The sequence below is a fragment of the Pseudophryne corroboree genome, chromosome 10 (assembly GCF_028390025.1).
Source record: "Pseudophryne corroboree isolate aPseCor3 chromosome 10, aPseCor3.hap2, whole genome shotgun sequence".
NCBI lineage: Eukaryota > Metazoa > Chordata > Amphibia > Anura > Myobatrachidae > Pseudophryne > Pseudophryne corroboree.
The window spans coordinates 261,269,762-261,283,504 of record NC_086453.1 but is presented as its reverse complement, the minus strand read 5'-3'; the positions used below and the strand labels follow the sequence as shown (position 1 = coordinate 261,283,504).

General features: G+C 46.2%; 1 protein-coding gene across 1 annotated transcript in view; it reads right to left on the bottom strand.

Annotated features, from left to right (window-relative positions):
* LOC134965497 (uncharacterized) overlaps positions 1–13,743 on the bottom strand; it is an 83,301-nt gene that overhangs the window by 50,986 nt on the left and 18,572 nt on the right. The window contains exon 6 of the mRNA XM_063941899.1: positions 10,889–10,948. Coding sequence (XP_063797969.1) covers positions 10,889–10,948 — 60 coding nt within the window. The remainder of the gene's footprint in view (positions 1–10,888; positions 10,949–13,743) is intronic.

Below are 13,743 nucleotides of genomic sequence, written 5' to 3'. Positions count from 1 at the left end.
ACACTCCAATATTCAATGTTGGTGATTAAATTCCTCTCTAATGAAATCAGTTCTGTGATAGCTATTTCTGAGCTATTACTAATGTTAAGATGATTGTTGATGTAAACACATCAGAATTCTCAGAGACATTTGTAGTGTCAATTGTGCTCCTATCTCTCTGCTGGTAAATCATTCACATTGATATTCCTGTAACCATTAGTAGTCATTTTCAGATTAAATACAAACAATTCTGGGATATTCCTTAATATGATGAAGTCCAAGAATTCCAACCATTAATGAGTATCATAACTAGAAGATAAAGAGTCCCAGGTGTATCCTGACGGTTTTCCCTTTCTACTGTTGTTCCATGTGCCAAGGTATACCTGGGCAGTGAATGGATACAATGAGAGCGGGGAAAGACCGTCGACCTGGAGACTGAAAGGACAGAATAGTGCGAGCCACTTCTGCTGTCCACGCTCTAGATGTATTTCTCTGTTTGTTATGTAAGCCTGATGACGGTTTTTCAATAAAACCGAAACGTTGCTAAAGACGGGGTGATGTCCTGATCATTTGATTGAAGTCCTATGAGTGCCGCTCTGATCCGTAACTACACATATATATATATATACATATATATATATATATACATATATATACACACACACGCACACACATTCATAGAACTCTGCAAGAAAATAGATTTGGACACAAATCCTCTCTATACCAAATTCATGCTCTTAACTAGAGAGCTTGTGGTTATTCAATTACAATACCCTTTATTAAGTAAAGTTTCAATATACCGATATAGACAGGATTCAAATCTATAACCTGTTGCATTACAGTCAAGCATCTTATTCATTGAGCTATTTGACCCTGCATAAAAACTATGAGATTTCTAACTATATGAAGCTACTTTTACTTTGTAAAAAATAATCAGCATTGCAATTGAACAGATCTATGTAGCATGCAGTCACACATCCAATCCCTTGCAGCCACACACTACATAGATGTACTTAGCTACAATGCTGATCATTTTTCACAAAGTACAAGGTAAGCATCAAATAGTTAGAATTTTCTGGCTTAGAATTCTCTAGCTTTCTATACAAGGGCAGATAGCGCAATAAATAGAGTGACTGACTGCAAAGCCACAGGCAATGGGTTAGAATCCCGGGTATGTCAGCATTTTGAAATGTAATAAAGGACAGTGTGACTGAATAAGAGCTCTCAAGTTAAGTTTATTAATGTTGTATAGGTATTAGCGACGGAAGGGGTGGGGGGAGATGGGCTCGCTTAGGTTGCTGGGCTTCAAAAAAGGGGGGAGCTGCAAGAGAAAGTAATAAAACAGATAACTGGCAAGTGCCGCTAACAGTGCCCCCTACGCTGCAGTAATATGTGCGGTGACACACTCCGCACAAACCTAGTTACGGCTAGTGATGAGCGGGTTTGGTTCCTCGGAAACCGCACCCCCCCGAACTTCACCCATTTTACACGGGTCCGAGACATACTCGGATTCTCCCGTATGGCTTGGTTAACCTGAGCGCGCCCGAACGTCATCATCCCGCTGTCGGATTCTCACGAGATTCGGATTCTATATAAGGAGCCGCGCATTCGCCGCCATTTTCACTCGTGCATTGGAAATGTTAGGGAGAGGACGTGGCTGGCGTCCTCTCCATTTATTAATGTTGCTGCAAATATTTGTGCTTATTGCTTAATTGTGGGGACTGGGGAGCAGCTGTATTATATAGGAGGAGTACAGTGCAGAGTTTTGCTGATCAGTGAACACCAGTTTTATCCGTTCTCTGCATGAAAAACGCTCCATATCTGTGCTCAGTGTGCTGCATATATCTGTGCTCACACTGCTTTATTGTGGGGACTGGGGACCAGCAGTATTATATAGGAGGAGTACAGTGCAGAGTTTTGCTGACCAGTGACCACCAGTATACGTTGTCTGCCTGAAAAACGCTCCATATCTGTGCTCAGTGTGCTGTATATATCTGTGCTCACACTGCTTTATTATAGGTACTGGGGACCACCAGTATATTATATAGGAGGAGTACAGTGCAGAGTTTTGCTGACCAGTGACCACCAGTATATATAGCAGTACGGTACGGAAGGCCACTGCTCTACCTACCTCTGTGTCGTCAAGTATACTATCCATCTAGATTCTATACCTGTGGTGCATTTTAGTTTTGCAGTTTGCTGACAGTGACCACCAGTATATCTAGCAGTACGGTACGGAAGGCCACTGCTCTACCTACCTCTGTGTCGTCAAGTATACTATCCATCTAGATTCTATACCTGTGGTGCATTTTAGTTTTGCAGTTTGCTGACAGTGACCACCAGTATATATAGCAGTACGGTACGGAAGGCCACTGCTCTACCTACCTCTGTGTCGTCAAGTATACTATCTACCTAGATTCTATACCTGTGGTGCATTTAAGTTTTGCAGTTTGCTGACAGTGACCACCAGTATATATAGCAGTACGGTACGGAAGGCCACTGCTCTACCTACCTCTGTGTCGTCAAGTATACTATCCATCTAGATTCTATACCTGTGGTGCATTTTAGTTTTGCAGTTTGCTGACAGTGACCACTAGTATATATAGCCGTACGATACGGAAGGCCACTGCTCTACCTAACTCTGTGTCGTCAAGTTTACTATCCATCCATACCTGTGGTGCATTTCAGTTGTGCGCAGTATATATAGTAGTAGGCCATTGCTATTGATACTGGCATATAATTCCACACATTAAAAAATGGAGAACAAAAATGTGGAGGTTAAAATAGGGAAAGATCAAGATCCCATTCCGACTCGTGCTGAAGCTGCTGCCACTAGTCATGGCCGAGACGATGAAATGTCATAAACGTAGTCTGCCAAGGCCGATGCCCGATGTCATAGTAGAGAGCATGTAAAATCCAAAAAACAAAAGTTCAGTAAAATGACCCAAAAATCAAAATTGAAAGCGTCTGATGAGAAGCGTAAACTTGCCAATATGCCATTTACGACACGGAGTGGCAAGGAACGGCTGAGGCCCTGGCCTATGTTCATGGCTAGTGGTTCAGATTCACATGAGGATGGAAGCACTCATACTCTTGCTAGAAAAATGAAAAGACTTAAGCTGGCAAAAGCACAGCAAAGAACTGTGCGTTCTTCTAAATCACAAATCCCCAAGGAGAGTCCAATTGTGTCGGTTGCGATGCCTGACCTTCCCAACACTGGACGGGAAGAGCTTGCGCCTTCCACCCTTTTGCACGCCCCCTGCAAATGCTGGAAGGAGCACCCGCAGTCCAGTTCCTGATAGTCAAATTGAAGATGTCACTGTTGAAGTACACCTGGATGAGGATATGGGTGTTGCTGGCGCTGGGGAGGAAATTGACAAGGAGGATTCTGATGGTGAGGTGGTTTGTATAAGTCAGGCACCCGGGGAGACACCCTTTTGTCCGTGGGACGAATATGGCCATTGACATGCCTGGTCAAAATACCAAAAAAATCACCTCTTCGGTGTGGAATTATTTCAACACAAATGCAGACAGGTGTCAAGCCGTGTGTTGCCTTTGTCAAGCTATAATAAGTAGGGGTAAGGACGTTAACCACCTAGGAACATCCTCCCTTATACGTCACCTGGACCGCATTCTTCAGAAGTCAGTGACAAGTTCAAAAACTTTGGATGACAGCGGAAGCAGTCCACTGACCACTAAATCCCTTCCTCTTGTAACCAAGCTCCTGCAAACCACACCACCAACTCCCTCAGTGTCAATTTCCACCTTACACAGGAAAGCCAATAGTCCTGCAAGCCATGTCACTGGCAAGTATGACGAGTCCTCTCCTGCCTGGGATTCCTCCGATGCATCCTTGAGTGTAACGCCTACTGCTGCTGGCACTGCTGTTGTTGCTGCTGGGAGTCGATCGTCATCCCAGAGGGGAAGTCGGAAGACCACTTGTACTACTTCCAGTAAGCAATTGACTGTCCAACAGTCCTTTTCGAGGAAGATGAAATATCACAGCAGTCATCCTGCTGCAAAGCGGATAACTCAGGTCTTGTCAGCCTGGGTGGTGAGAAACGTGTGTCCGGTATCCACCGTTAATTCACAGGCAAATAGAGACTTGATTGAGGTACTGTGTCCCCGGTACCAAATACCATCTAGGTCCCATTTTTCTAGGCAGGCGATACCAAAAATGTACACAGATGTCAGAAAAAGAGTCACCCGTGTCCTAAAAAATGCAGTTGTACCCAATGTCCACTTAACCACGGACATGTGGACAAGTGGAGCAGGGCAGACTCAGGACTATATGACTGTGACAGCCCACTGGGTAGATGTATTGCCTCCCGCAGCAAGAACAGCAGCAGCGGCACCAGTAGCAGCATCTCGCAAACGCCAACTCGTTCCTAGGCAGGCTACGTTTTGAATCACCACTTTCCAGAAGAGGCACACAGCTGACAACCTCTTACGGAAACTGAGGAACATCATCGCAGAATGGCTTACCCCAATTGGACTCTCCTGGGGATTTGTGACATCGGACAATGCCAGCAATATTGTGCGTGCATTACATCTGGGCAAATTCCAGCACGTCCCATGTTTTGCACATACATTGAATTTGGTGGTGCAGAATTATTTAAAAAATGACAGGGGCGTGCAAGAGATGCTGTCGGTGGCCCGAAGAATTGCGGGCCACTTTCGGCATTCAGCCACCGCGTGCCGAAGACTGGAGCACCAGCAAACACTCCTGAACCTGCCCTGCCATCATCTGAAGCAAGAGGTGGTAACGAGGTGGAATTCAACCCTCTATATGCTTCAGAGGATGGAGGAGCAGCAGAAGGCCATTCAAGCCTTTACATCTGCCCACGATATAGGCAAAGGAGGGGGAATGCACCTGACTCAAGCGCAGTGGAGAATGATTTCAACATTGTGCAAGGTTCTGCAACCCTTTGAACTTGCCACACGTGAAGTCAGTTCAGACACTGCCAGCCTGAGTCAGGTCATTCCCCTCATCAGGCTTTTGCAGAAGAAGCTGGAGACATTGAAGGAGGAGCTAAAACAGAGTGATTCCGCTAGGCATGTGGGACTTGTGGATGAAGCCCTTAATTCGCTTAACCAAGATTCACGGGTGGTCAATCTGTTGAAATCAGAGCACTACATTTTGGCCACCGTGCTCGATCCTAGATTTAAAACCTACGTTGTATCTCTCTTTCCAGCAGACACAAGTCTGCAGAGGTTCAAAGACCTGCTGGTGAAAAAATTGTCAAGTCAAGCGGAAGGTGACCCGTCAACAGCTCCTCCTTCACATTCTCCCGCAACTGGGGGTGCGAGGAAAAGGCTAAGAATTCCGAGCCCACCCGCTGGCGGTGATGCAGAGCAGTCTGGAGCGAGTGTTGACATCTGGTCCGGACTGAAGGACCTGCCAACGATTACTGACATGTCGTCTACTGTCACTGCATATGATTCTCTCACCATTGAAAGAATGGTGGAGGATTATATGAGTGACTGCATCCAAGTAGGCACGTCAGACAGTCCGTACGTATACTGGCAGGAAAAAGGGCAATTTAGAGGCCCTTGCACAAACTGACTTTTATTCTACCTAAGTTGCCCTCCCTCCAGTGTGTACTCTGAAAGAGTGTTTAGTGCAGCCGCTCACCTTGTCAGCAATCGGTGTACGAGGTTACTTCCAGAAAATGTGGAGAAGATGATGTTCATCAAAATGAATTACAGTATAATCAATTCCTCCATGGAAACATTCACCAGCAGCAATTGCCTCCAGAAAGTACACAGAGATCTGAGATGGTGGATTCCAGTGGGGACGAATTAATAATCTGTGAGGAGGGGGATGTACACAGTGAAAGGGGTGAGGAATCGGAGGATGATGATGAGGTGGACATCTTGCCTCTGTAGAGCCAGTTTGTGCAAGGAGAGATTGATTGCTTCTTTTTTGGTGGGGGCCCAAACCAACCAGTCATTTCAGTCACAGTCGTGTTGCAGACCCTGTCGCTGAAATGATGGGTTCGTTAAAGTGTGCATGTCCTGTTTAAACAACATAAGGGTGGGTGGGAGGGCCCAAGGACAATTCCATCTTGCACCTCTTTTTTCTTTCATTTTTCTTTGCATCATGTGCTGTTTGGGGACTATTTTTTTAAGTGCCATCCTGTCTGACACTGCAGTGCCACTCCTAGATGGGCCAGGTGTTTGTGTCGGCCACCTGTGTGCTTAGCTTAGTCACACAGCGACCTTGGTGCGCCTCTTTTTTTCTTTGCATCATGTGCTGTTTGGGGACTATTGTTTTGAAGTGCCATCCTGCCTGACACTGCAGTGCCACTCCTAGATGGGCCAGGTGTTTGTGTCGGCCACTTGGGTCGTTTAGCTTAGCCATCCAGCGACCTCGGTGCAAATTTTAGGACTAAAAATAATATTGTGAGGTGTGAGGTGTTCAGAATAGACTGAAAATGAGTGGAAATTATGGTTATTGGGGTTAATAATACTATGGGACCAAAATGACCCCCAAATTCTATGATTTAAGCTGTTTTTGAGGGTTTTTTGTAAAAAAACACCCCAATCCAAAACACACCCGAATCCGACCAAAAATTTTCAGGGAGGTTTTGGCAAAACGCGTCCGAATCCAAAACACGGCCGCGGAACCGAATCCAAATCCAAAACACAAAACCCGAAAAATTTCCGGTGCACATCTCTAGTTACGGCCCTGTATGTATGTGTGTGCCTGTGTGACACAAGTGCATGTATGTATGTATGTTTCTATCTGTGTGCCATATGTGTGTAAGAGAGAGAGGGGGGCCTAAAGAGGCTGTGTGACTAAAATGTTGAATATTGTCAGACTATAAACCATAAGGTAGACATAACCTTCTGCAAATAGTTGTCACTGGTTAGTCAGAACCCAGTCAGCCATTTTCTTATCCAGCTGTCAATCACTGAAAAGAGATCATGTATCACAGACTACAGGTATATGGACAGCAGAAACGCAATTAGCCATTTGCTGTCAGAAAACCTATGAATATTATCTTGAAAGTATTTTGTGCTACATAGACAGCGCAGCTGGGCAAACAATGAGGAATGCATCCAGTTACCTTTATTTAGGAACTGAGATATGTTTCATAGATATACAGCCATGAATTTAAGAGGTCACTAGTCTCCAGCATTAATATGTGATAATTATCATAGCCAGACGGTGAAACAGGGTACAAGTCATGGAAATCCACTTGTATATATCTTTTGTGCAGCTGCAGACATGACCTCAGAAAATGTTATACAGTATGTGCCACAAATGTGCACCAACCAGTGACGTGCGGGGAGGTTAATAGCTGGGGAGGCACTGGGTTCTGTACTTCTCCATCACATTCCCAGCAGCACAAGAACACAAACCACAGCTCACTTTTTAGGAACAGCAGATACAGTAGAGGGCATGGTAGGTGCGCTGGTACTGCAGCTTTGTGTATATACTGTATTTACAATACAGACCTAAAGTACCAAGACAGCACAGGATGGCATGGGCAGCATCACCCATGGGCTTCTGCGCCCTCCCTCTACAAAACCTCCCTGCAACCCATCTCACCTGGGTGGGTGTAGAGGATCTGAGGGTGAGCTGTCCAGTCACTTCCCACCCAGCCCAGCTGCCCCCCTCTCTCACCTGGGTCCTGGGTATACATGCCCTGTGCAGAGCCTCCGGTCTAGGAGAATGCAGACACCGATGCTGCTGCTGTGGGTTCGGAGGGCGGAGGAGGAGGAAGGAGAGGGAAGAACGCCTGTCAATGCATGCACCCCCAAGCTCTGGGCTTCCCGCTTCCTCCGGGGCTGCCGCAGATTAGTTGCACTTGGCTCTGCCTTCTCCCTAGTGCCTACTGCGGTGGGGTAACAGAGAGAGACCACCAGGCTGTGGCTGCTGCTGTCAGGCTCCCACCACCACCAGGGGGAAATATTCGATATCCCAGCTGTTGGGATTCCGGCACTCAGCATACTGGTACCGGGATCCCGACTGCCGGATAACAACTATTCTCCCTCTTAGGGTGTCCACAACACCCCTGGAGGGAGAATAAATAGCATGGTGCATGCAGCGCGCCCCCATGCCCACAAGGATCTCTTTTGCACTCACCCCACTACCGGCATTCCGGTGGTCGGGATCCCGGTGCCGGTATGCTGGGCGCTGGGATCCCAACAGCCAGGATATCATAGTAGACCCACACCAGGTGAGTCTAGGCGCTGGCACCCCACATTTCTCGATTGCGGCTCACACGCCTGCTGATTGTGGCCGTGTTAGAGGAAAAAATCACCATATACAACTAGGCGGTGGCAGCTGACAGAGGGGCCCCCTGGGTCCCACCAACCATAGTCGCCTTCACTGCATGCAGACAGAGTATGAGCAGCGTATTGAGTGTGCTGCTGTCTGCCCAGCGCCCCCCGTCCCCATCCCCACCTGACATTAATAAGTGCATACAACCGCCTCTCATTTCAGCAGCCTCATCACTGCACCTCTCTCCTGCAGCCACCACTTCTCTTACCCTGTATTGCAGGAAGCACACGCACCGCCGCTGCTGGGAGTTGCCCCGAGAGAAGGCAGCCACAGCGTCATTGCCGTTCCCAGCACATCTATCAGGCATGAGGAGGGGCCTCGCCTCCCATGCTCTAAGTGTGCCGGCAGCGGCACTAGGAGGCCGAGCCCATTGCTCCGAGTCCTCAGTGAATGGAGCCGGGTAGGTGGAGATTGTGGAGGTGGGCTTTACCACCACCAATGTACAGCCACTCACCCCAGTCTAGTTAAGGCCACACATACACCAGCCAGGTAGCACCCACATACTCTATGTACGCAGGGCACCTTTCTAAAACATCCTTTGCTGCCTGGTGTGTGTGCCATGATCTGCTTCCTTGTCTCCCCACCATATATGAGTGATTGGACAGTGGAACCAGCACGGATCCGCTGTCCAATCACATCTGCATCACTGACAGGGGCGTGCTTTCATGTGAGCTGAAAGCACGCCCCTGTCCCTGAGGCACTTGTGTAAGTGCCGCTTCCTCCACTTTATTAAATGGGCATTTACTGCCCATGGCATGGCCCCGCCCCCCGCTTTATCACCGTTACCATTGTCAATGGGTGGAACTGCTATCGGTGCCTCCCAAACTAAATTAATGCATTAAATTGTTCAGAATAATATAAAGAAGATACTTCTGACATAGAATATGTGTCTCAAGTATCCACTTTTTATTATTGTAATCATTAATGGCAGGGGAGGCAGTGTACCTGGCAGTAGTGGATCTTGCTATGGGCACACAGGATTTTTGCCCGGGGCACCGCCTTCCGGAGGGCGCAGCTGCCATCCAGAGGGTGCCGTCGCCGTAGCAAGATCCGCAACTGGTGCCCCTGGTCCTCGGTAGATGCGGTGCAGTGCGGTGCGCGATTAAGTTATCGTGCACCTTACGGCATTGTGGGAGTGGCACATAGACACTAGGGGTCATGATTGACCTCTAGTGTCTATGCGGTGCTATGGGAGAGACATCATGACATCTCTCCCATAGATCAGAGGAGCGGCGCCGGCGGCCGGAGACGGAGGGCAGTAGTGGTCGGGAATCAGGAGCGGAGATGGTGAGTATTAATTAATTTTTTTATTTTTTATTTTTGTAAGTGGCACAACTTTACTGGGGGCACAAAAGGGGGCACAACTTTACTGGGGGCACAAACGGGGGCACAACTCTACTGGGGGCACAAACAGGAGCACAACTCTACAGGGGGCATAACTGACCACGCCCATTTATGAAGCCATGCCCCTGTTTTCACCCGGGGTGCCACAAGGGATAGAACTGGCCCTGGTCCCTGGCACCAACATTACAATTACATTGTGGTAGATGAACTGATTTTACTTTAATATTTGCTGTGGATGTGTGTAGTGTAACATAGAAGTTTAAAATGTATTAACCTATTGTAGGGTAGAAAGGTTTATTAATTCATACACACTGTATAATATTCATTCATTTATTTAGTGAAGTTCAATTTATTATTGAAGACTTATTAATTGTGTGGAATTTGTGACAAATTAAATAATGTATAAGTAAAAATCTGGTAATTATTGATTCCAACTCTTCTAATTTTCCTTGTAGCCCTTCTTGTTTATTTTTGGGGGGTCTTTGCCTCTTTGCCGGAAGCAGTGGCATAACTTCCAGAGACATTGGAGGAAGTGGCCACAGGGTTCCAGCTGTCAGAGGATCCTGGGGGGCACCTGGGGGGCTGCTGAACAAGAACAGATCTCCCTACACTCATTTCATAGTTATTTGCTACAGTCACTGCTGACAAGATTAAAGACCTACAAGGGAATTCCTTTGGGCAGCACCTTAATGGTACCAACACCCAGTTTATTACTCCGCTATTTAAAATAGACACATAGGGGGGAATTCAATTATTTGAAAAGTTGGCTGGGTTTTTTCCTGTCTATTAGATAGTAAAAAACAGACACACAACTGACTTTTCAAACATTTGAATACCCCCCTCCCCCCCATAGAATGTGACGGCAGTTAAAAACCACTGGGCCCATCTAATCTGCCTTTTTTTTTTTTACCTTTTGGTAACTTCAACCCCAGTTGATCCTTAGTTCTTAATACTTGTTTGTTACAATCATAATGTGAAGTCCATTCTTGAAAGTACAGTATACAAACATAAAACAAATGAAGATGAAGGACTGGCAGATGCTTTGAGAGCTGAGTGCTGATGCTGAGTTTTTGGTCTCTGCCCTTCCATACATGTACAAATACAAAGTGTTTTGTTTTTTTACAAGATGGAGTAAATAAGGATGTCTGTTCTATTTTAATTAGTGCACAATATGGAGCCATTGGGTGATTACTTCAGCAGTATTGCTCTTGCTGTACATCATGCTAATGTACTCTAATAGATGCTAGACAAGTAAAGATATTATAAACTTACTGCGAAACATTTCTTCAAGTATTCTTTGGTTTGGTCGTCAAGCCCCGTAAGGCAGTTCAACTATTAACAAAACAGTGATTTTAGTATAAATGGTGCTTCCGTCTTTACATAAAATCTTGCAGTTTACATTCATGTACATAATTATACAGTAGCTCCCGTTGGAGCCCCGTGCAATGTGTGGCTATATACAGTTCTTGGTATTAGTCATGGAAACTTTACGTTACATAGTGTAACATAGGAACCTCTATACCAAGAGTGTATACAGGATTATTTTGCTTTTATAGAACAACAACGGATGACACTGTTAATGGATCTGGATTTTCAGAGTTATTTGGAAGGCATTTAGAAATGTATAAAAATGCAAAACCTGTTAATAAAAACAAAGTACTGTAAGTGGTTTACTTGTGTTTTATATTGAATTATTCCTATAGTTAAGCAAAATGTCCATGTGGTTTTTACAAATGGTAATAACAAATTCAGAGAAAGCGCTGGCAAACAGTCTATTTAGAATATAAATGTATTCTATATAAGATAAACAATAATAACAATATGCCTAATGGTGCCCACACATGGTGCGATTCTCGCATGCTATTTGATCTTTTTAGTTCAAATAGCATCGCGTCTAGTTCAAATCGCACCGTGTGTGGGCACCATAAGAACGTCCTGCTTTAACCCCAAATCTATCTTACTAATATTTTGATAAATCCATAGTTTAATATTATCAGGACTATATAGACCCTAACAAACAATCAAAAAGCATAACACTTATTAGTGAAAGCTGCCTCAGCACAGCTGTAACAGATTACTTGTTAAAATAGACAAAGTCCACAATTATTTGTTAGTAAAAAGCCTTATTAAACCTTAATATATTTTGTGCTGAGTTAAATATAACTGCTTTATTTCAGCAAACAGCGTCACAGTTGCTTGTTAGTGACAGCCTTATTTTGCATTAGTAGATGTTGTGCTGGTTTAGATGTCACAGTTTTTATTTGAGCCGCACTGTATATTCACACATGTATCTTTCTTTGCAGTCTTTTATGAACAACTGCAGAGAGCTTTTTTTCCTCCTCTCTCTTTCCTCCTTTATTATTAATCTCTGTGGGATGACATGCTCTCCTCAGCCAGCGACAAATACATGGGGGACGCATGGTCAGTATGATGGTCCCAACCAGGGGAGTCAGAACATATATGGGCTGGGAGGGGGGCAGGAAAGACCCTAATTTGGCGCCCCTTGTGGCGGAGCAACTGGGGAGGAGGAGGCGGTACTTCGGGGACAAAATGGAGGCGGCAGTGGCACCACGGTGGGGAGGAGGTGGGAAGTGAGAGGGAGAGTGTCAGGGAAAGAAAGAGGGAGAAAGAGAGAGAGAGATACTAAGTGTCAGGAGAGAGGAAGAGAGAAAGACCGTGTCATGTACAGAGAGAGATAGTGTCAAGGAGAGAGAGGAGCAAGAGGAGAAAGAGTGTTAGGGAGAGAAAGAGAGAGAGAGAGAGGAGCAAGGGTGTTAGGGAGATAAAGAGAGAGAGGAGCAAGGGTGTTAGGGAGAGAGAGAGTTGAGAGAGAAGAGTGTTAGGGAGGGAGGGAAAGAGAGGAGAGAGAGTGTTAGGGAGAGAAAGAGAGAGTTAGTGTGTGAGAGAGAGAGAGAGAGAGAGAGAGAGAGGAGCAAGAGTGTTATGGAGAGGGAGAGAGAATGGAGAGAGAAGAGTGTTAGGGAGAGAGAGGAGAGAGAGTGTTAGGGAAAGAGTGTTAAGGAGAGAGAGAGAGAGAGAGAGAGAGGAGCAAGAGTGTTAGGGAGGGAGAGAGAGTGTTAGAGAGAGAGGAGAGAGTGTGTTAATGAGAGAGCGATAGATAGGAGAGAGTGTTAGGGAGATAGAGAGAGAGGAACAAGAGTGTTGGGGAGAGAGAGTGGAGAGAGAAGAGTGTTAGGGAGAGAGAGGAAAGAGAGCAAGCAACAGAGAGAGCACAAGAGTGTTAGGGAGAGAGAGGGGAGAGTGTTAGGGAGAGAAAGTGAGAGAGAGAGAGAGAGAGAGAGAGGAACAAGAGTGTTAGGGGGAGAGAGAGAGGAGAGAGAGAGTGTGTTAGGGAGAGAAAGAGAGATAGGAGTAAGAGTGTCAGGGAGAGAGAGGGGAGCAAGAGTGTTAGGGAGAGAGAGAGAGTGTTAGCAAGAGAGAAAGGAGAGAGTTTTATGGAGAGAGAGAGAGAATAGATAGTGTTAGGGAGAGAAAGAGGAGCAAGAGTGTTTGGGAGAGAGAGTGAAGAGAGAGAGTTAGGGAGAGAGAGAGAAAGGAGCAAAAGTGTTAAGGGGGTAGAGACAGAGGAACGAGAGTGTTAGGTAGAAAGAGAGAGAGGAGTGATAGTGTTAGGGAGAGAGAGAGGAGAGAGTGTTAGGAAGAGAGAGATAGAGCGGATAGATAGTGTTAGGGAGAGAAAGAGGAGCTAGTGTTTGGGAGAGAGAGAGAGTGGAACAGGGAGAGAGGGTGGAACAGGGAGAAAGATGGAGTGGGAGAGACACTACTGTACCTGTCCTGATTACACAGCAGCACACCCACATGGAAGTGGGCACTGCTGGGCATTAGGCCATACCCACTAAATACCCACAAATCGTGGCACTGCTCTGCTGGGAGTTGGGGGTGGGAGAGCACCATTGCCTGGTCCCAGCACTGCATGGAGGTTGTGATGCGCGGTCTTTGAATTGGCAACATATCGCTCCTGTGTACATTGCTGGCGCCTCTCATGTTTGGGGGGGTGAGCTACCCCCTTGCCCCACCCATTCTGACCTCTCTGATCCCAACCTCTGTACAGGCATAGGAGACTGCTGCTGCTCATAGCCTCCCTGGCCCTACTGCAGCCCAACACA